The sequence below is a fragment of the Cervus canadensis genome, chromosome 7 (assembly GCF_019320065.1).
Source record: "Cervus canadensis isolate Bull #8, Minnesota chromosome 7, ASM1932006v1, whole genome shotgun sequence".
Lineage (NCBI taxonomy): Eukaryota > Metazoa > Chordata > Mammalia > Artiodactyla > Cervidae > Cervus > Cervus canadensis.
Window position 1 is genome coordinate 20024029 of NC_057392.1, and position 20758 is coordinate 20044786.

At 51.5% G+C, this 20758-nt stretch overlaps 1 protein-coding gene across 2 annotated transcripts in view; it reads left to right on the forward strand.

The window, feature by feature from the left end:
• ABCG1 (ATP binding cassette subfamily G member 1) overlaps positions 1-20758 on the forward strand; it is a 66175-nt gene that overhangs the window by 26742 nt on the left and 18675 nt on the right. For both annotated transcript variants that reach the window (XM_043474479.1, XM_043474480.1), the window contains exons 3-4: positions 16677-16794; positions 17950-18082. In XM_043474479.1, the coding sequence (XP_043330414.1) occupies positions 16677-16794; positions 17950-18082 (251 nt within the window). The remainder of the gene's footprint in view (positions 1-16676; positions 16795-17949; positions 18083-20758) is intronic.

A 20758-nucleotide genomic window follows, 5' to 3' on the forward strand; every position in this document is an offset into this window, starting at 1 on the left:
TTGAGGTTGATGTGATACTTGGAGCTTATTTGGCACCCTTATCAGTGCTTTTGGCATAATTTAAGTCATCAGAAGGATTTTTTTCTTCAGTGTTCTAGCAGGTTTAGAAGCTTGTGAAAAAGATCAGTTCTGCTTTTAGAAGGATAAAAATACTGCAGTGATGGAGAACTGCTTCATGCCTGACAGGCAGATGTGAAGGCCACCCGTCTAGTTTTTAGTCCCTGCCCTGGGACAGGAGCTCCTCTGCCAGTGGGCTTATGTACTTCCCAACTGTGGAACACAGGCATGTGTGTGTATATGGTATATGTGTGTACATAGTGTGTGTGCACACACTGTGTGTGTATATGGTGTGTGTGTGTATATACAGTGTGTACATGGTGTGTGTGTACACATGGTATATGTGTGTACATGGTGGGTGTGGACATAGTATGTGATTACATGGTTTGTTTGTACTTGGTGTGGGTGTACATGCTGTGTGTGTGTACATGGTATGTGTGTGAGTACATGGTGTGTGTACATGGTATGTGTGTGAATACATGGTTTGTGTGTACATGGTGTGTGTGTGTACACAGCTGTATGTACATGGGGTGTGTGTGTATACATGGTATGTATGTGTGTTTACAGTGTATGTACATGGGGTGTGTGTACATGCTGTGTGTGTGAATGGTGTGTGTGTATATGGTGTGTATATATACATGGTATAGTGTATAGTACATGGTATAGTGTATATACATGTGGTATGTGTATATACATGGTGTGTGTGTACATGGTATGTGTGTACACATGTATATACATGGGATGTGTATATATGTGTACATGGTATGTGTGCATGTGTGTTTTACATGGTGTGTGCACATGATGTGTGTACACACATATGCATGGCATGTGTGTACATGGTGTGTTCACATGTGTGTGTACACAGTGTCCATGCCCTGTGTACATGGTATGTGTGTGCACATGGTGTGTGTACACATGTGAGTACATGTGTGTATGCACATGGTGTGTGCGTGTGTGTGCATGTTGGAGGTGCATAGCACATTGTTCTCTTGACCTCACAGCTGCTCTGAGCACCCAGCCCAGGAGTCCTGGCCCCAGGGGGCTGTGATTCCAGAAGACCCACAGAATCCGGTGACAGGAAATGATATCACAGCAGTGTGCCTCCAGTGTTGTCTGGGACCCTGACCCACCGAGAATCAGCAGTTCTCGCAGTGTGAACAGAGGCAGGCGTGCTCCCAGGGAGGCTGGGGTCAAGGTTCCTCTTCACAGGGGCTGACCTAGCAGCCTTTAGAGGCTTTCTGGAGCATTCCAGGAATGGGCTCTGGCTCACTGAAAATGATCACAGGCTTGAGCAGCCAGATCCAGAATGTTAACCTGGGGTGGATGCTCTCTTGGGTGTCCCTTCCCTGCAGATGCACCAGGATGCACACAGGGTCCTCAGTCCACATGAATGAGGATGGTGGCCCAGCTGTCCCTCCTCAGGTGACAAGATCACTGTCAGGTGGCTTGCGGTTCACCGGGTGCGTGTTGTGCCTATTGCAGCTGCAGCTCCACCACTTCTTCCAGCCCCTACCTGCTGGAAGGGTACCCCTACCTCCTCTGGATGCGCTTCAAACACGTGATCTTATTCTGTCTTCGCAAACACCTTGAAGGTCAAGGTGAGGAAATGAGTCTAGGAAGCTGAAGCAACTTGTCCTGGTCACACAGCAAACTAGGGGCTGAGCTCCAGGGTGGTGGAGGGGCCACTGGGGCCAGACCGACTCCGTCAGAATAGCTTTCAAAGCTCCAGGAATATCACATGCCAGTGATATTGAGGACCATGGGGCTGGCGGCTCTGCAGAAGTATTTTCCAGTTAGCATCTGGTCTGAATTATTCCTTATTGTTTATGGAGTTATCATTAAAGAGATACAGGGCTGGTGAAGAGAGATGCAGAGTTAGCAGGACATGTGCTAGTATTTGCTGGGTGCTGGGGATGGATGAGCTGGGACCCTCCATCCATCCTGCTCCTCCAGGCAGCCTCATCCCAAAACTTGTGGCAAGGCTGCGTGAGAACAAGATTGTGACCCTGAGAAAGACAATGCTGGGACATCCAGACTCTGACAGACCTCTCACTCGGTCCGCCTGCCCACTGTGCTCACTGCCTCCCACGTTGGATCCAACACTCCAGAAGCTGGAATGTGTTTCACTCTGTGGTCAAGAGGGATTTCACACACATAAGGGTGTGTTTGAACTGGCCACTGAAATGCCTGCAGTCCACAGGTGCCTCCCTGCATGACAGGAGTGAATGAAGTCATCACACCAGCAAAGGTTTCGAAGATGATGGAGCTTATGCTATGCGGTGAATTGCTCCCTGCAGTCAGGCACACTGGATAACACTGGCAAGCACAGGGAACATTTATACTCTCTTCCAGAGGTGACTGACCAATCAGAACACGACTCGTCCTCTCCTGAGCCACTGAGGCAGCCCCTCTAGCCTACACATGCCTTCTCTGTGTCTCCCCCCACCCTACTTCCCTCTCCCATCATTCATCCCATTTCCCCTTCCTGGTTCCCAAGCATGGAGAAGGATCCAGAAGGATTCCGTGCTCACCAGATCAGACAATCCTTTGATTGCTATAATTTTTGCATCCCATGATACTGATGTTAATTTTCATCCATTGAGTAGGAATGTCTGCCTGTGTCTCTGCCTCTCAGCAGAGAAAATACACAGTCAATGAGCTCAGTTCTGGGCAGTGGAGGATCACTGATGTGTGTGGCATGAGGCAATGCCCTGGGGTTAGGCAAGTTTTGCTTAGCAGACCTAGAGAATGTTTCACTCGACGATTCTGTGAGTCTGCTTTGCAAAATTTTACCATTAAAAAATAATCGAAGGCACACATCCACTTGAAAATAATGATCTAGGTTTATTGCCTTTACAATCTGCTTGGGCTCCCTTGTTTCTTTTTAGTTGTCAGTGTTCAGAACCAACTGAAAAACATCTCTTTGAAATGAAAGACCTGCTTCAGATTGAGACAAGATTCTGGGCCAGGCTCTGCAGGCCGGTGACCTCAACATCAGTGTTTGCTTTGAGCATTGTGTCTGCAGATGGAATTCCGTGTCTCTGGCCCTTATGTCAGGACCCTTGGTTGTTTTGGTAGGAGCCCGCCACTGAACCTCAGCTGACATTTGGTTCAGCAAGAGAGCTCCACGTGACTCATAGTTGGAGAAGTCTAAGTTTCTCTTTCCTCGTGGGAAACTGAGGCCAAGATGGTGGGAAGCTTGTACATGGCCACTCTCTAGCCATGAGCACAGCCAGACGTGAGGCCCAGGTTTCCTCCTACCACTGTGCTCCCTCCTTTCCAGAGGTCCCCACTGGAAGCTCCAAGGCCGATTATCTTTCTTTCCGTATTTAATCGCATGGCGCGTAAGCAGCTCCTTTAACCTCATCGTGAAAACACCTGTACTGGAGATGATGTAACCAGGCTTCGTGCCCACATGGGCTGCACAGGAGAGTCTGAGAAGGACCTTGGACTGCAGAAGGACCCCTGGGAAAGCTGCAAGACAGCAGCTCTCATCACTTCCAGAACATTCCTTCTCAGGACACTGTCTCTTGTGAATGTTTGCTGGCTGAGAAGTGTAGCTTCTACGTAATGTTCATGTAGGAGTTATCTTCAGAGGGAAGTGGTCCCCTGGGTCTGGCAGGGATGCTGCTGGTGTGGGCAGTGTGAGGGTGGGCGTGTTCATTTCCCATGGCTGATGGAAATTGCTACAAACTCGGTGACTTAAAAACACACAAATCTGTGGGTCTTCCCTGGAGGTTCAGAGGTTAGGATTCTACACTTCCACTGCAGGGGGTAAGGATCCAGTCCCTGGCTGAGGAACTAAGATCCCGCAGGCCCTGCAGTGCAGTCAAAAACATTTTTTAAAACTTTTTTTAATAAACCTCACAAATTTGCTACTTGAAAATTCCAAAGGTCAGAATCTAAAATTAAAGTGTTAACAGGGCTCTGTTCCTTCTTTCCTTCTGGAGGTTTCAGGGAAGAATCCTTTCCTTCCTTTTTTCGCTCTGGAGACACCTTGGTTTCTGGTCTCATGGCCTCTTCCTCCACCTTCAAAGTCAACAGTGTAGCGTCTTCAAATTTCTTTTTCTCTGAATGTATCTTCATAGCTCCTGCCACTGCCTCTGGCTCTCCTGCCTCCTTCTTTCCCTTGTAAAGACCCTTGTGATGATTTTGGACCACCACGCTGCCCCCAACCCCTGACCCGGGTAATCCAGAATAATCTCTCGATCTAAAGATTCTTCATTTAATCCCATCTGCAAAGACAACATACAGATGCCAAGGGCTAGGATGTGGACATCCATGGAGATTATGATTCTGCCTCCACAATGAGGCAGAGCGTGAATCCCACCACCCCTCCCTCCACCCACCCACCCATCCCTCCCTCCAGAGTTCTCCTCACCCCAAGTCTCCAAGATCTGGGCATGAAAACCACTCTGGGACTTGCAGTTGGGGATTGCTTTAAACATGGTTCTGCTGTCAACTGAAAAAAAGAAAAAAAAAGGCACAACGTGACAATTATGAATTAAGTTTTATTGGGGGCAAAATGAGAACAATAGCCTGGGAGACAGCATCTCTGATAGCTCTGAGAAATTGCTCCAAAGAGTCAGGGGAGGAGGTTAGTATGTATGTGATTTTGGTGAAGGGTGAGTGCATGCAATTGACCATATATTTTTAGCAGAAGGTTTCTGCTAGTCATGGGGAACAGTCGTCACCAGAAAGGATTTTAGCATTTTTCTAGATACAAGGAGATAAAAGAATTGGGCTCAAAAACATCTTCTCCTGAAAATATCTAACTATGTGAAGACCTGTTCTGCCAGTTTTTCCCAGAGCACTGTTGCTGCGCTCCTGATCTCCACCCTGAACTCCTTCAGTGGGTGCTGAAGGTCAGCAGCTGTAGCAGCTCCTGATTTGACCCTTGTAGAGATAGATGGCACGTGTCAACTTGTGGGTGACATTGCTGTTCCTGGTGAGCTTTGGAGACATGGGCTGGGACGTCCTATCAAAGAAGGGTCATGAGATTAGGGCAGCTGCTAGTGCCTGCCCTCAGGGCTTCTGATGAGGGGCCTGCAGGTGGCCCTGAAAGCCGTGGCTCCGGTGGTACTCCTGACAGGGGCGGCATGGTAGGAAGTCTGGGAGGGATGGGAGAAGAGCCAGCCCAAAGCTTTCCTAGCACCCGGCATACCCACAGGCTGTCACCTCTTGTACTGGCTGAGCTAGCCTCGTTCATTCTAGAATTCTGGAGACCCATGCTGTCCAGAGCGACTTGTGGTTCAGGGCAGTGCTCTTACTTGCTTCTGGGTGTAGAGTGTGTGCCTTCCTCCCGGGCACACCCCAGCTCTCCTGCTCTCCCTCAGAACTGTGCCCCCTCCTTACCTGGCCTTCCTCCAACCTCCCAGAGGGAAGTGGCATGGCTGGTACTCCAGGGTCCTAGGGCAGGGCTGGCAACAATGGCCTGGGGACCAAACCCTTCCCCACCTCCTGGTTCTGTTAGTAAAGCTTCATTCAAGTGTTGTCACATCCGTTCGTTTCATCTGGCTGCTTTTATGGTAAAACCACAGAGCTGAGCGGTTGTGACAGGCTGTGTGTCCTGCAGAGCGTAAAATATTGATGATCCAGCCTTTAAAGAGATGAGCCCATGGAGGAAGGTGAGGACCCTGTATCACCTCTCGGGTAAAGCTGGTGACCTGGCCACTCATGTTTAGAGTGGACATTTAACCTCTACCCCAGGGTGGGATCCAGAGACTGGGCAGTGGGTGTTTCTGAGAGCTGGCCCAAGTCCCATAGCTTGATGGTGGCTGAGCTGGGACCGGGCTCCTCCCAAAGGGCCTGAGGTGTGAGTTGTCAGCACTTGACAAGCCAGGGTCTTGCCACTCCGTGACACATGAACTGTGCTGAAACCAGGAGGTGCCTGCAAGTCCCTATTCTCCCTTCCTTGTGTTCCCTCTGAATGATTTTGCTGTGGTCCTTTTCAAGTTGTGAGCATTAAGAAGAGTTGCCTGAAATAGCCAAGAGCTTGCTGCTTGCAGGGGGGCAGGGGGAACGTGGAGATGCGCATGTCGAGTCCCAGCAGTTAAAGACCTGGGTCCGAACCTCCTCCCGCCAACTGGTGGTGTCAGAGGTGACAGCAAGAGGCAGGACAGGTGGTCAGGTTCTGTGCCCACCCTCCCCGTGCCCCCACCTCCGCTCTGCCAAGGAGCCAAGGAGCTGATGGCAGGAAAATACCCATTAGCAGAAAGAACAAACAGAAAGACAGCCCAGAAATGGGGACTTGCTCGAAGTCCCCCGGCCCTCATTTCCATGGAGCTGCCGGCTCCTCACCAGTGTCCTCCTGACTCCCTTTCTACAGGGAATCCCCAACAGCTGTGTTCAGATGGTGCAAGGCACCCCTACCCACCCCGCTAGCTCAGGGGCCTCTTTGTAACTGCAGGTGGACTGGACGAGGAGGCATCTGTAGAGGTTCCGGATGTCCCTGGTGGTCAGATGGTCAGTGATGACAGTGGTCTGGGTTCTTATTTGGAAAACTGACCTCTTGGATGTTGGAGATGGGAGTGGGGTTAGAGGGGGTGGTTGGATCTGTGCCTTATCATTCCTGTGTGAGAGGAGGTCTCCCAATGAGGATACGGACCAGCAGGATCTGAGACTCTGTCCTGGAGCCTGGCTGATGGGTGTGGGGACCCTGGGGGTGGTTGAGAGGGGATTGGGTTGGGGTGTGGAGGTGAATATGGGCAGTTCTATTCCTCTCTCCCCCGCAGGCAGCGTCTCTCTGTCCATCGAGGACCCTTCTCTGTGATGAGACTCACCTGTTTTCTTTCCCCCCAAGATATTTATTTATTTATGGCTGTGGTGGGTCTTCATCATCGAATGCAGTTGTTCCCTAGTTTGATGCGTGGCCTTCTCCTTGCAGTGGCTTCTCTTGTTGCGGAGCATGGGCTCTAGGGCGTGCAGGCTTCAGTAATTATGGCACATGGGCTTAGTTGTCCCAGGACATGTGGTACTTCCCGAACCAGGGATCGAACCCACCTTCTTCTGCATTGAAGTTAGATTCCCAACCACTGGACCACCAGGAGGTCCGAGGCTCACCTGTTTGCTGAGACTCAGAGGAGGCTATTCTGTGTGGCCCAGTCACTCCCACAAGCTTGAGACACACACTAGCTGAGGTTCCTGTGGTTTGAGCCCAGTATTTTTATGGCACGCTGACCCCCTGGAGGGATCTGAGTGCTGAGCTGCTGCTGTGGCCTTGGGCTTCCAGCCAGCTCACCTGGGAGGACACCCACTGTCCGCTCCAGCCCTGCCACACACCACAGACCTCTGTGCGGTGAGCTTGGAAACAGACTGACTGACCTCGGGATCTCCCTGGAAAAGCCGGCCCTTGTTAAAAAGTCTGAAGCTTGTTAAGTGAAACTTGAGTGAGCAGGCCCCTGGAGCTGGAGATGAGGGACAAGCCGCTTGTCATTTTCTGCAGGTAGCAGGGTCAAGGGGCAGCAGACCCCGATGTGCCAGCGACCCTGCTGCTCCGGACCCTCTACATGGGTCCATGTGTTGCTCTTCCCCAGCAGAGGGTTTTATGACAAGGAGGTGCTGGGAGCATCCACTTGGGTCAGAGGACAGACTCCACCCCCCAGTGAGAGGTCCTTTCAGAAGCGGGGTTGGGGATCCCCCCAGACCAAAGAGGTTTCCCATGTCCTGGAAAGAACTTTTGGTTTTCTTTCTTTAAAAAAAAAACAAAACTCAAAAACATTTCACAAAGTGAAAAAGAATTTGAAGGATGAGAGGTGATTGGACAGTTGGGAGCTCTTTGGGGGCACAGAGGGGCTGGGGGCCTGGCTCCCATGGCATCTTCCTGCATCAGCGCTGGGAGAGGCCGCTAGGACCCGGGTGGCACACGGGGCCTTTGCTGACCAAGGGCATCTCATGTTTGAGGAGGGAAGGTGTGTGTTCATTCCCATCCTCTGTTAAATATTTCATGTTACGGCAGACTGCATTTCTGAATTGAGCTGACCTTGGGGATTCATTAGGGCTTCCCAGGTGGCGCTAGTGGTAAAGAAACTGCCTGTTAATGCAGGAGACACAAGAGATGCGAGTTTGATCCCTAGGTCGGGAAGATCCCCCAGAGAAGGAAATGGCAACCCACTACAGTATTCTTGCCTGGAAAATCCCATGGACAGAGGAGCCTGACAGGCTACAGTCCACGGGGTTGCAAAGAGTCAGACACAACTGAAGCGACTTAGCACACACGTGCTTGGGATTCATTGGGACCAAACCTGCATGTGGAGGGAGGGCGGGGTGGGGGGAACTGGCTGCCCAGACCCCCCAGCTGCACTTCCCCGGACTGGCAGAGGTGCTTGGCCACTCTGAGGTTGGGCAGAGAAGTGGTTGGGATGTGGGGTTCTCTGCTCAGCCACTGTGTGGCCTCAGGCAGGTCATGAACCATCTATGATCCCTGGCTTCTCCTCTTCTGCACTCTATGGAGAGGCACCCGGGACTCAGCCTGCTGTGGGGCTTGAAGAGGGAGATACCGCAGAGCCGGCCCGCACTGACCCAAACGAGGCGCCCAGGGCTGACGCTTCCCGAGGCGGGGGCTGCTCCCAACCGCTCTTTCAGAGGCAGGTTTCTAGAGTGAAAAAAGTCCATGCCGGGAGCCAACCAGCCTTACAGAACATCAGAGGTTTTGACAAGCACCGTTTCTCTTTATTTTTATTTTTTTAAATTAATTAATTAATTTTAATTGGAGGCTATTTACTTTACAATATTGGAGTGGTTTTTGCCATACATTGACATGAGTCAGCCATGTGTGTACATGTGTTCCCCATCCTGAACCCCCCTCCTACCTCCCTCCCCATCCCATCCCTCAGGGTCGTCCCAGTGCACCAGCCCTGAGCACCCTGTCTCATGCATCGAACCTGGACTCGCAGTCTGTTTCACGTGTGATAATATACATGTTTCAATGCTATTCTCCCATATCATCCCACCCTCGCCTTCTCCCACAGAGTCCAAAAGTCTGTTCTCTACATCTGTGTCTCTTTTGCTGTCTCGCATATAGGGTCATCGTTACCATCTTTCTAAATTCCATATAGATGTGTTAATATACTGTATTGGTGTTTTTCTTTCTGGTTTACTTCACTCTATATAACAGGCTCCAGTTTCATCCACCTCATTAGAACTGATTCAAATGCATTCTTTTTAATAGCTGAGTAATATTCCATTGTGTATATTTCTTATCCATTCATCTGCTGATGGACATCTAGGTTGCTTCCATGTCCTGGCTATTGTAAACAGTGCTGCGATGAACACTGGGGTACACGCATCTCTTTCAGATCTGGTTTCCTCGGTGTGTATGCCCAGGAGTGGGATTGCTGGGTCATACGGCAGTTCTATCTCCAGTTTTTTTTTTTTTTAATTAATTAATTAATTTATTTTTTCAGTGGGTTTTGTCATACATTGACATGTATCAGCAATAGATTTACACGTATTCCCCATCCCGATCCCCCCTCCCACCTCTCTCTCCACCCGATTCCTCTGGGTCTTCCCAGTGCACCAGGCCCGAGCACTTGTCTCATGCATCCCACCTGGGCTGGTGACCTGTTTCACCATAGATAATATACATGCTGTTCTTTCGCAACATCCCACCCTCACCTTCTCCCACAGAGTTCAAAAGTCTGTTCTGTACTTCTGTGTCTCTTTTTCTGTTTTGCATAAAGGGTTGTCGTTACCATCTTTCTAAATTCCATATATATGTGTTATCTCCAGTTTTTTAAGGAATCGCCACACTTTTCTCCATAGTGACTGTCCTAGTTTGCATTCCCACCAACAGTGTAAGAGGGTTCCCTTTTCTCCGCACCCTCTCCAGCATTTATTGTTTGTAGACTTTTGGATAGCAGCCATTCTGACCGGCAAGAGATGGTGCCTCCTTGTGGTTTTGATTAGCGTTTCTCTGATGATGAGTGACTGTTTCTCTCTAAAGCACTGTTAGCTGACATAGAGAATGTAACAGCGGTCGGTCGCTGTTTCTCCCTGCTATCCTGACCTGGGGCTTCCCTTGTGGCTCAGCTGGTAAAGAATCTGCCCGCAATGCAGGAGACCTGGGTTTGATCCCTGGGTTGGGGAGATCCCCTGGAGAAGGGAAAGGCTACCCACTCCAGTATTCTTGCCTGGAGAATTCCATCAGTCCTTGGAGTCGCAAAGAGTTGGACACGACTGAGTGACTTTCACTTCACTTCCTGAGGTACATTCTGGACAAGAGTTAGCTCATCCCAGGGGCTGCTGTCTGGCCAAGTGGGGGGAGGGGTAGCCCACCTCCAGGCTGGGGTCACAGGCCTTCAAACAGGCATTTAACATGGGGGCCGGGGGGGAACAAAGGAGCAATTTCCCATCTAAGGGGTGCTTCTTAATTTTTCCATAGCAAAGGAGAGCTGTCTCCATTTCCTCCAAGGGAGGAGAGCTGTCTCCATTTCCTCCAAGGGAGGAGAGCTGTCTCCATTTCCTCCAAGGGAGGAGAGCTGTCTCCATTTCCTCCAAGGGAGGAGAGCTGTCTCCATTTTCTCCAAGGGAGGAGAGCTGTCTCCATTTCCTCCAAGGGAGGAGAGCTGTCTCCATTTCCTCCAAGGGAGGAAATGACTGGGTTTTCCCTTGGTTTGGGAAAGATGTGTTTCCCTGATTAAAACCCAACAGCCCAAGGGTTCTACTTAAGATTCAAAAGCAATTCCTGCACTGAAGTGATGGCAGGGGGCCTGAGGACCTTCCGGATGCTCTGTGGATCCTGTTTCTTGATCTCAGGGCGTGTTCCTTGGGTGGTTCCGTCTGGGGAAGGTATATGGAGCCCTGCGTACACTATCGATGTGTTCACTTTTCTCTGTGTATTCTATATGTCGGGCTTCCCTGGTGGCTCAGATGGTAAAGAATCCACCTTCAATGTAGGAAACCCAAGTTTGATCCCTGGGTCAGGAAGATCCCCTGGAGAAGGGAATGGCAACCAACTCCAGTATTCCTGCCTGGAGAATTCCACGGACAGAGGAGCCTGGTAGGCTGTAATCCATGGAGTCACAAAGAGTCCAACATGACTGAGTGACTAACACACACACACACACACTTTCTTTACTTCGGTAAAATTTGCGTCAAAAGGGATTCCTCGGAAGTGATGGAACATGCACATTTTGACTGCAGTTATGTAAGAGTTTACAGACGACTGGGTGTGTAACACAGAGGGATGTGACCCAGGATGTCACACGGGATGTGTCACAGAGGGTTGTGACACAGAGGGACAACAGTGGCCCGTCTGTAAGGCAGCGCCCACTCGGTGGGTTGATCTCGGAGACCATCCAGACCGCTGGTCCTCCATGAGCTGCTGGCCATATCCTGCTCACCCAGCACTCGCCAGAGGGGTCTGGTCATGTTGGAGGGTGGCTTGGAAAGAAGTGACAATCAAATGTCTGTGCCTGAGATAGTGGCCATCACTCTGAGCTCACCTGTGCAGAGAGCTCACCTTCTGATTATTAATGTCATAGACACTTTCTCAGTGACTACTACACGCCAAGCACCACTGCACATGTAGGACATGGTGCTTCAGAAGATGGCTCTGCTTATGTCTTCCCGGAGCTGAGGGGGTCAGGAGGCAGAAGGAGGGGTGCATTGGGGGGAGATATCAGATGTCAGGCTCCCCTTGGGCACTCGGTTTTGACTGGTGGGTGGGCTTTGTCTTTAGAAGAAGTAGCCTGCTCAGAATATCCTTCATTCCCTAAACACAGAATGTCTGGACAGGCTCTTTCCGAATTGCTAACATTGTAAGAGTAACCCACTGCAGATATAACCGAGAGCCTTCAGTTTTCACTTCATGCAAACTGTTAACAAGCATCTTTATCTTCATTCTTTATAGATAAATACAGCCCCACCAGGTGGGTGCTGAATGGACCGTGGATGTTCTGAACATATCTCAGTTCCCCCTCAGAAAGGATTTGTTTTTGTTGTTCAGTTGCTCCTACTCTTTGTGACTCCATAGACTGCAGCATGCCAGGCTTCCCTGCCCTTCACTGTCTCCTGGAGTTTGCTCAGATTCATGTCCACTGAGTGGGAGATGCTATCCAACCATCTCATTCTCTGTCCCCTTCCCCTTTTGCCTTCAATCTGTCCTAGCATCAGAGTCTTTTCCAGTCACTTGACTCTGCATCAAGTGGCCAAAGTGTTGGAGCTTCAGCTTCAGTATCACTCCTTCCAATGAATACTCAGGGTCGATTTCCTTTAGGATTAACTGATTTGATCTCCTTGCAGTTCAAGGGGCTCTCAAGAGTCTTCTCCATCACAATTCAAAAGCATCAATTCTTCAGTGCCCAGCCTTCTTTATGATCCAAATTTCACACCTGTACATGACTACTGGAAAAACCATAGCTTTGGCTACATAGACCTTTGTCAGCTAAGTGATGTCTCTGCTTTTGAATACACTGTCTAGGTTTGTCATAGCTTTTCTTCCAAGGAGCAAGTGTCTTTTAGTTTCATGGCTGTAGTCACTGTCCACAGTGATTTTGGAGAAAGGATTAGATCGTGGAAAAGTCACCTCCAGTTGGCTTCATTTTCATGACCTCAGCGGGATTTGTGGAGAAAGCCTTTACAGGTTTACTCTCATGGTTTTCCTTCCTAATACCCGCTGGGCAAGGCACAGGTTCTGTCGACCAGTTCGGAGTTTAGTGGAGCCACGAGACCATTTGAAATGCTATGGTATGTCTTTAGCTCTCCTTACAAAACACAGCATGCTTAGCAAGGGCATTTGTAAAGCAAAACTTTGGAAAATGAATCTTGCTTCTCACAGACTGCTCTTGAACACCAAAAACAAGACAGACAAGATGATCCTTGGGTACCCTTGGGCCTGTGGGGCTGTGGGGATTCTCAATCAGGTCTGCTCCTCCTCTGCATTGGGCTTCTCTTCTCCCCCAGATGCTCCATTCTCCCGTGCCCTGGTCACCTGCCCTAGCCACCCTTCCAACAATAGTATTTCCTCTAACTGCCGGGGCATGACTAGGCTTTCAGCCAGAACCAGACATCACATTGTACTTTTATCGTTTCCCCCATGAAGACCCTTTCAACATCTCCTCGATGTAAAGCATCCAGGGCTGTGAGACAGACTGGCCCAGGCTGGCTGGAAACTGTGGGTTTCCATCTGCGGCCTCCACAGTGCCTCCCCGCAACCCCACTCATCAGCATATTTGCTCCAGCGCTCCTGCAGTTGAAAGTCAAGGGACCAACTCCCACTGTTGGTCCCTATCTTCTCGCTTCAGGCCATGTCCTTCCCATCTGAGAGGATGGGAAGCTCCCCCACTGAACCCAGGGTCTAAGCAGAATTTCCTTCCCTGTGATGGGTGGGCTCAAGGCACTATCATCTCTCTGTCTTGTCTGTCTTTCTCTGTTTCTGTCTCTCCATCTCTCCTGTCATCCCGGGTCTGGGTTTTGACCTGTCTTCGGGGCTGGACCTTTGAAGGACAGAGCATTCATGCCCTGCGTGGGGTTGGGGAGCACTCAGTGGCCCTTCCTCTCGGGAGGTTTATATGCTTACAGTCCCCTGAGTGCTCACCGGCCCGATCCGAGGAGCAGCCCAGGGTCAGCACCTGTGTAAACAAGTGACCTCTAGACACAGAGGAGGCGGCTTATCCATTATACCAAGAGCTGGGCCGAGCAGAGCTTCCTCTGAGAAGTAGGGCAGGGGGGTGGGGTGGGGCGGGGTGGAGCATCTCAATTTCATGTTTCTATATGGGGACCAGACACCAGACTCTGCAGTGAAGGACGAGCTCATTACATAAATACAGGGATGCACCTGGAGAAGGAAATGGCACCCCACTCCAGTATTCTTGCCTGGAGAATCCCATGGACAGAGGAGCCTGGCGGGCTACAGTCCATTGGGTCACAAAGAGTTGGGCACAACTCAGTGCCTAAGCAGAGGGATGCATTTGTGCTCACCAACTCGCTCACACACTTGGCTCTAACACGAGTGCCCCCATTGGCTACCCAGGCCTCAGCCAGTGCAGAGCATGCCCTGTCCTCCCATCCTGGCCTCTACGGGTCCAGGGTGGGTGCAGGTGGACGCCTCCTGGACTTCTGAGTCCACTGTCACCTTCCAGACTCTTCAATCCCAAATACAGTTCTGTCGTTTTAAAAGAAAAGCAGGCTTCTGATATAAACATGGTGCCCGAGAGGGTGGACCACACACAAGGACACTTCTTGGCCAGCCAGCTCTGCGTCATGTCACACACACTCGCTGTCCCTCCACATCCCCCTGGGAGCCCACGCCCCCTCCTAGGAATGAGCTGGGAAGCAGATAACTCCTTTGGCTCCAGGTGTGTTGGTTTAGCCCGGGGTCCACAGTCAAACCCCCAGTTCCAAGCTGGTGGCTGTAAATGACAAGACCACAGTCTGTACCCCAGTCTCTCTGCCTTTTCCCCTGAAAGGCTGATGCTTCCCCATCTCCCAGACTCGGGTCTGTTCCTGGCATCCTGGCCATGGGCATCACAGCCTGTGTGAGCTCCCTGGAAGTGTTACTATTATCCAGTGCCCTCGTGTGAACCCCATCATCAAGGGTCCCAAAGAGAGCAGCTCCCATGGCCCCTGCCTGAGGCAAGGGGCCTCACAGACCCCCATGCCGAGGCTGCACTCAGGTATCATGATCCAGAATGTACATGACCTCCAAGTGGCTGGTGGTCAAGTCAGCCACCCCATACCTCCTCGGGAAGCCCCGGTTTCCAGGGGACCAGCTCAGGGTTGGCTGGTTCTGAACTCGGGGAAGCACAGAGCTGAAGGAAGCTTTGCTCTGGAGTAACCCCGAAGCCGCCTGCACCCCCAGGAGACCGGTAATGAGCAGATACCTGGCATTAACGCTCCTTCAGTGATGTCACACTGGTCCCCTGGGGTCCCCCTCCATAGAGCTCCCTCCCATGTGGACGGAGCCCATTCTGGGGCTCTACCCACCAGAGGGGGTGCCTGCTGTCCCCCAGCTCGTCCACCTGTGTCTGCCGCTGGGCAGGTGTAACCTATCAGGGTCCCTGACCCCCACCCTTTTCTTCTTTGGCTTCCCCGCTGTGTGTCTGTCCACCTGCCATCACTGACGTCCCAGTGGCAAGAATCTGATTCACCTGCAGACCTGAGTGGTCTCCCAGATGCCCCCAACCTGTCCATCTGCCAGTCGGTCCCTTCCCCCCAGGATGACTATCTCAGGCCTCCCTAGTGACTGCCACTCCCCATAATGAGTCAAGTTGCAAGGCTGCAAGCTTCCTGCCCTTTGCTTCTCTCGGCCTGATTAAAAAGTCCTCAGGGAATGACTCCCTGTTCAAATCAGGCAGGCACCTGGTGACAGGTGGGGGTTTGGGGTTCCCATCTGTGAAAGAAGAGAGGCCGCAGGGAGAACATGCTGAGACCTAGACCTAGGCTGGGGTTTCAGTAAACATGGGTCTGGGGCCCGGGGAGTGACTAGGGGCTCGTCAGGTGCCCCAAAGACCCTGTCCTCATCAGGCCCTTTCAGCTCTGCATTGGGAGCCAAAATGCTGCATTTGCCCGATTCTGGTCATTTAAGGGCATGTCCTGGGAATGTTTTCAGGGACTGAGAAGTGTCTCTGAATTAGGAATCTTCAGATGAATCCAGTTGTCTCTATTTGATTCCTTTTTAAAAAACAAAATTTATTTATTTGATTGTGTCAGGTTATAGCTGCAGCATGTGGGATCTTTTAAGTCTTTGTAGCACATCTGAACCATCTGCTTGAAAAGAAGTAATGTGACTCTGTCTGGCATGTATAGTTCTTTTTTTGTCCTTTCACAAGGCTCTTTGATGGAGATTTGGCAGAAAGTCCAAAGCAATGTGGTATAACTGCAAAATGATAAACTTTCAATTAGCAATGAATTATTAGCTTATGAAACATTTAATTACAAATGTGGATAAATTCTATATAAATAATTTATACCAATATGGATCTTAAATAGATAAGTCATATGTGAAATAATAAATTAATCACTTGATTGATAAAGGTGCCAGTTTACCATAGTGGTAGGCGGTGCAGCCCTGGGTTAGGATCTGTCTGCTCCAGCAGTGGGTGCCCAGACGAGTCTCCGAGGCCCACTGGACACGTGCTTCTTGGATCTGAAATGAGAATGGTGGATTCCTCATAATCCTAGATCAGGGGTCCCCAATCTCTGGGATCTCGCCTGATGATCTGAGGCGGAGCTGATGTAATAATAATATCAATAGCAATAAGGTGCACAAGAAATGCAATGTGTTTGAATCATCCCAAAACCGTCCCCTACCCCCTGGTTCGTGGAAAAAATTGTCCTCCACCAAACTGGTCCCTGGTTCCAAAAAGGTTAGGGATGGCTGCCCTAGGTGATGTCAAGGAAAGGGCTTTGTAAATGCTATAGCATTATACACCCACTGGTGCTTATCACTAGTATAACCCATGAAATGCAACTGAGGCAGTAGGCAGAGGCATCTAAAAGACAGGAGGTCCATTTTCTTGCCCAGAACTCAGCATTTTTATAAATACTGTGGAGTGAAAAACCTTGCCTTTGGCCTTGGTTCTGAAATTACATACTCTGTATGTTGGCCTCTATAGTACTGGGGGCAGAACCACTGTGTCCTGGGATGGCTGGAAATGAACATGATCCTTTTTTCACAGGATACAAGACCCTTTTGAAAGGCATTTCTGGAAAATTCAACAGTGGAGAGCTGGTGGCCATCATGGGTCCTTCTGGGGCTGGGAAGTCCACACTCATGAACATCCTGGCTGGATACAGGTGAGCAAACCCTCAGCCAGTGGTTCGCCAGGGGCCAGCAGCATGGATGATCCACCCCATCACTTTTTAAGGCTCTGGGAAGCCTCAGGGGAGTAGCTTCTGTTTGGTGAATTCAGTCATTTTTCAGCGCACCCCACACCCACACTCCTGCCCAGACTGCCCAGCACCATCCTGGAGCTACATGCGGCAACCTGGAGACAGGTCTCCCAGCCTGGCTCCCTGGGAAGCCAGTTGATCCAACCCATTCCTTGGAGGAAAGAAGGGACCCACCCCAGGGCCCATGGTCATAGTAGTGGGCTGGATGAAGTTGGAGAGCAGGTGTAACCTCACTGGTCTCCATAGACTCTCTGTGTTTCTGTTTTTCGTGGCATCGACGAGGCAGCACTGGATAAGGTGGACCTTAGTAGGATGCCTGTGGCTCCCTCTACCTCCCTGGGCTGCGATGATGCACCAGAGTCGTACTGGACAGTAGAGGTGCCCTGTGTGTCTGAGTGGGAGGGAGTGTGGCTGGTGGGGCCATGGTGGGGCCATGCCCCTCCGTCTCCACAGTACACCCGGGATGCCTCACCTCCACTGTGGTCTGAGAGAACAACTTCCCATCTGCCTGGTCTAGTGGGTCCAGGGCCCAGACCCCCTCCTCTTCTCTGAGCCGCCTGGGCCCAGCAAGCCTGTACTGGTCCCTCCCAGTCAGCATCAGATTCATGCTGCCCTCAGGAACTGGTTTTGACCTAGTGGTCCCACCCTGGGCTGCAGAGTCTTGGCCTTTGGGGGAGTTGATATAACTGAGGCTAAACACAGGATTGTTCATACGCTCATCTTATAAACCCTGCAAAGCCAGGGGCATGCATGGGGCCTCATGTCCACAGGTAGGAGCATCCATGTATTGGTTTGGTCCGTAGGCACCTGTGACGAACGTGAGATCCCAGGGAGGCCCACGCTTGTTCTCCCCTCCCTTTCCACCCTGGGCCTTTTCTTCTTAGGGTTCCCTCCTCTGAGCGTTGATCTGGGCTTCCCGGCCATGCCCAGCTTGGTGTCCCTACTGGTCCAGTTGGATGATGCTGGGAGGGCTGTGGTCTCCCCCCTCCCTCAGCCTTGGAGGAGGGGGAGGCGGTGCGGGAGGGGCCAGGCTGACACATCCTCTGGCTGACCCTGCAGGGAGACCGGCATGAAGGGTGAGGTCCTCATCAACGGGCTCCCCCGGGACCTGCGCTGCTTCCGGAAGGTGTCCTGTTACATCATGCAGGACGACCTGCTGCTGCCGCACCTGACCGTGCAGGAGGCCATGATGGTGAGCATCCTGGGGCCTGCAGCCTCACACCTGGCCACCCCCATCCCCTACATGTACCCCGCCCTCACCTGCATCTACCCCCCACCCTCCACATGAAGCGGAGCGGCACTGGCACCCCACTTTCACACAGAGTTCAGACCCCATGTGCTGTGTGGACAGTGTCACCCAAGGCAGCCCCCCAAGGCCCTGTAGACCCCGGATGGCAAACTCGAGGCCAGGTCTCTGAGAAGGTGATTAACCTGGCTGATGTGGGCGACCACTGCCAGAGTGACCACACTCCTAGGCCCACGGGTCGAGGGTCTTTTCTTCCCATTGGTGTTCTATGGCTTTGGCCAAAGTTCCAGGCAGTCTGGTGCCTGGATTAGGGCCCTGAGGGTCTCATCCTCTGACTCACCTGCCTGCCAGGTGGGTATAAAACACGTGTTTGCTGCTCACTCGCGGGGTCTCAGGCCCGCACACACGTAGTCCAGCAAGGTCATCAGACATGTAATCCTACACAACCACATAAGAAAAGGTGTCTTGGAGAGTTTAGCGGTTAGCCCGGGCATCTTGTACAGTGGGATCTAGGATGGCCTGGCGTGGTCTGTACTCTTCGGGCAGACCGTGACCTAGCCTTGTGCCAGGTCAACAGGGACCACACTGACCCACAGCTGTGGGCTGCGGGAGCTGCTAGGGAGCCTCCCAGCCAGGAAGTCAGTGGGCAGCCCTTGTCCATGATGGAGCATGGGTCCGTGGGGCTGCCTGCTTCTCTGCCATCTCCTCATCTGTGGTGCAAGGCAGTGCCTGGTCTCCAGGCCTCTCCTGGCACACTGGGGACCTTCCCAGCTAGTCTACCTCATGCTCGGGCAGCAGACGAGCATTCACCATGGATTTCCACAAGAGAAGTCTTGCCTTGCACTCCTGACACATACGGAGCCAGGCTTCCTCTCTGGGGGGTGTCACAGATGGGAGGATGCCCAGCATTTTGGCTGAAGGGCAATTCCAGGGGATCCTTAGCTCAGCAGAGAGAAGCAGAGAAGGTGTTGGGTAGGTGGTCTCCCTTCTAACCTGCTGCCCCAGCAGGCCTGAGCATCCAGCAGCGTGACCATGTGACTCCTCTGGCCTCCAAGTGGGCGTTCTCATGGGGACATGGGCTGCTCAGAAGGAGTTTGCAAACAGGATGGTGAGGCTGGGAAATATATGATCTCTACTTACCCTATGGATTCCCACGTCGACACTTCACCTTCATCTGGGGTGACCAGAGCTTCATTCCTTGGTTGCTTGTTTGAGAAACTTCACTTTGATTTCTAGCTCTGTCACCGCTTTCTTTTGAAAACGAGATCTTCAACTCCTGTTGTCACGTCTGTCCTCCCCCTAACCTGTCTCCGGGCTCTGCTGGGATATCCATTTATTTTTCAGAATTAAAATCAATTACATTTTGATTTTGAGAACTTCACAATCCCTTTGACAAATACTGTGAAGTTAATGAGAAATGGTTAACTGAATAAATTGAGTTATTCTCAGTTAATGAGAAAGGATGGGCTCCCCAGGTGGCGCTAGTGGTAAAGAACCTGCCTGCCAGTGTAGGAGACGTAAGACACTTGGGTTCGATCCCTGGGTCGGGAAGATTCCCTGAAGGAGGAAATGGCAACCCACTCCAGTATTCTCGCCTGGAGAATCCCATGGACAGAGGAGCCTGGCGGGCTACAGTCTATAGGGTCGCAAAGAGTCAGACACAGCTGAGGCAACTTAGCACGCTGGCACACGATGAGAAAGGATACCTTGTACTCTGCAGGGTCCTGTCCCACGCCTGGGGACGGTGCTGGCCACGAGCCCTCGGTGCCTTTCCGTGTGCTGCTTCTGACCCTCCGCCCCCAGGCAGCCTAAGACATGACACCGGAGTCACATGGCTGGCAGCTGCTCCAGCCTGATTCTGGGAGCTCAGCCTCTCGACCCCTCACCCCTGCATCACAGTCTCTTGAGGGGCCACTGGGCAGCCTCAGTAGCTCACCAGGTGGGCAGGTTCTGACCTCAGTGCTGTGCTGAGGAGGAGACCAAAGTCCTTGCTTCCCAAGGTCCCAGGATTCAGCAGAAGAGCCAAGGCTGATGCTGGCCATGGTGATGGCTACTCAGGCCTTCGCCAGACAGGGTCAGGGGTCCCGTGTGTGCTAGCAGGCAGGATATCAAACCAAACAACAGAAATAACAAAATTAGACTCTTTATATGTTGATGTTGTTCAGTCACTAAGTTGTATCCGATTCTTTGTGACCCCATGGACTGCAGCACACCAGGCTTACTTGTCCTCCACCATCTCCTGGAGTTTGCTCAAACTCATGTCCATCGAGTTGGTGATTCCATCCAACCATCTCATCCTCTGCCGCCCCCTTCTCCTTTTGTCCTCAGTCTTTCCCAGCATCAGGATCTTTCCCAATTAACTCCTTTTATGTACCACTCGCCAATTTCTGTGGTGTAAATACTCCCACTGTGGAGAATGGTAAGCTGTCAGTGGTTTCACAGGTGGCTTTGAAATTCCTAACAGTGATCTTGAAGCCTCCAAAGCCTGGGGAGTCCTCGTTGCTCAGTTGCCCACATCTAACTTCTCTCAGGGACCAGCGGAGAATCCACCGAAGTGACTGGAAGCGGCCCAGGCCTCACTGCTCTCTGGGACCTTCCTTAGTGAAGCTGAGGGAGGTGGGG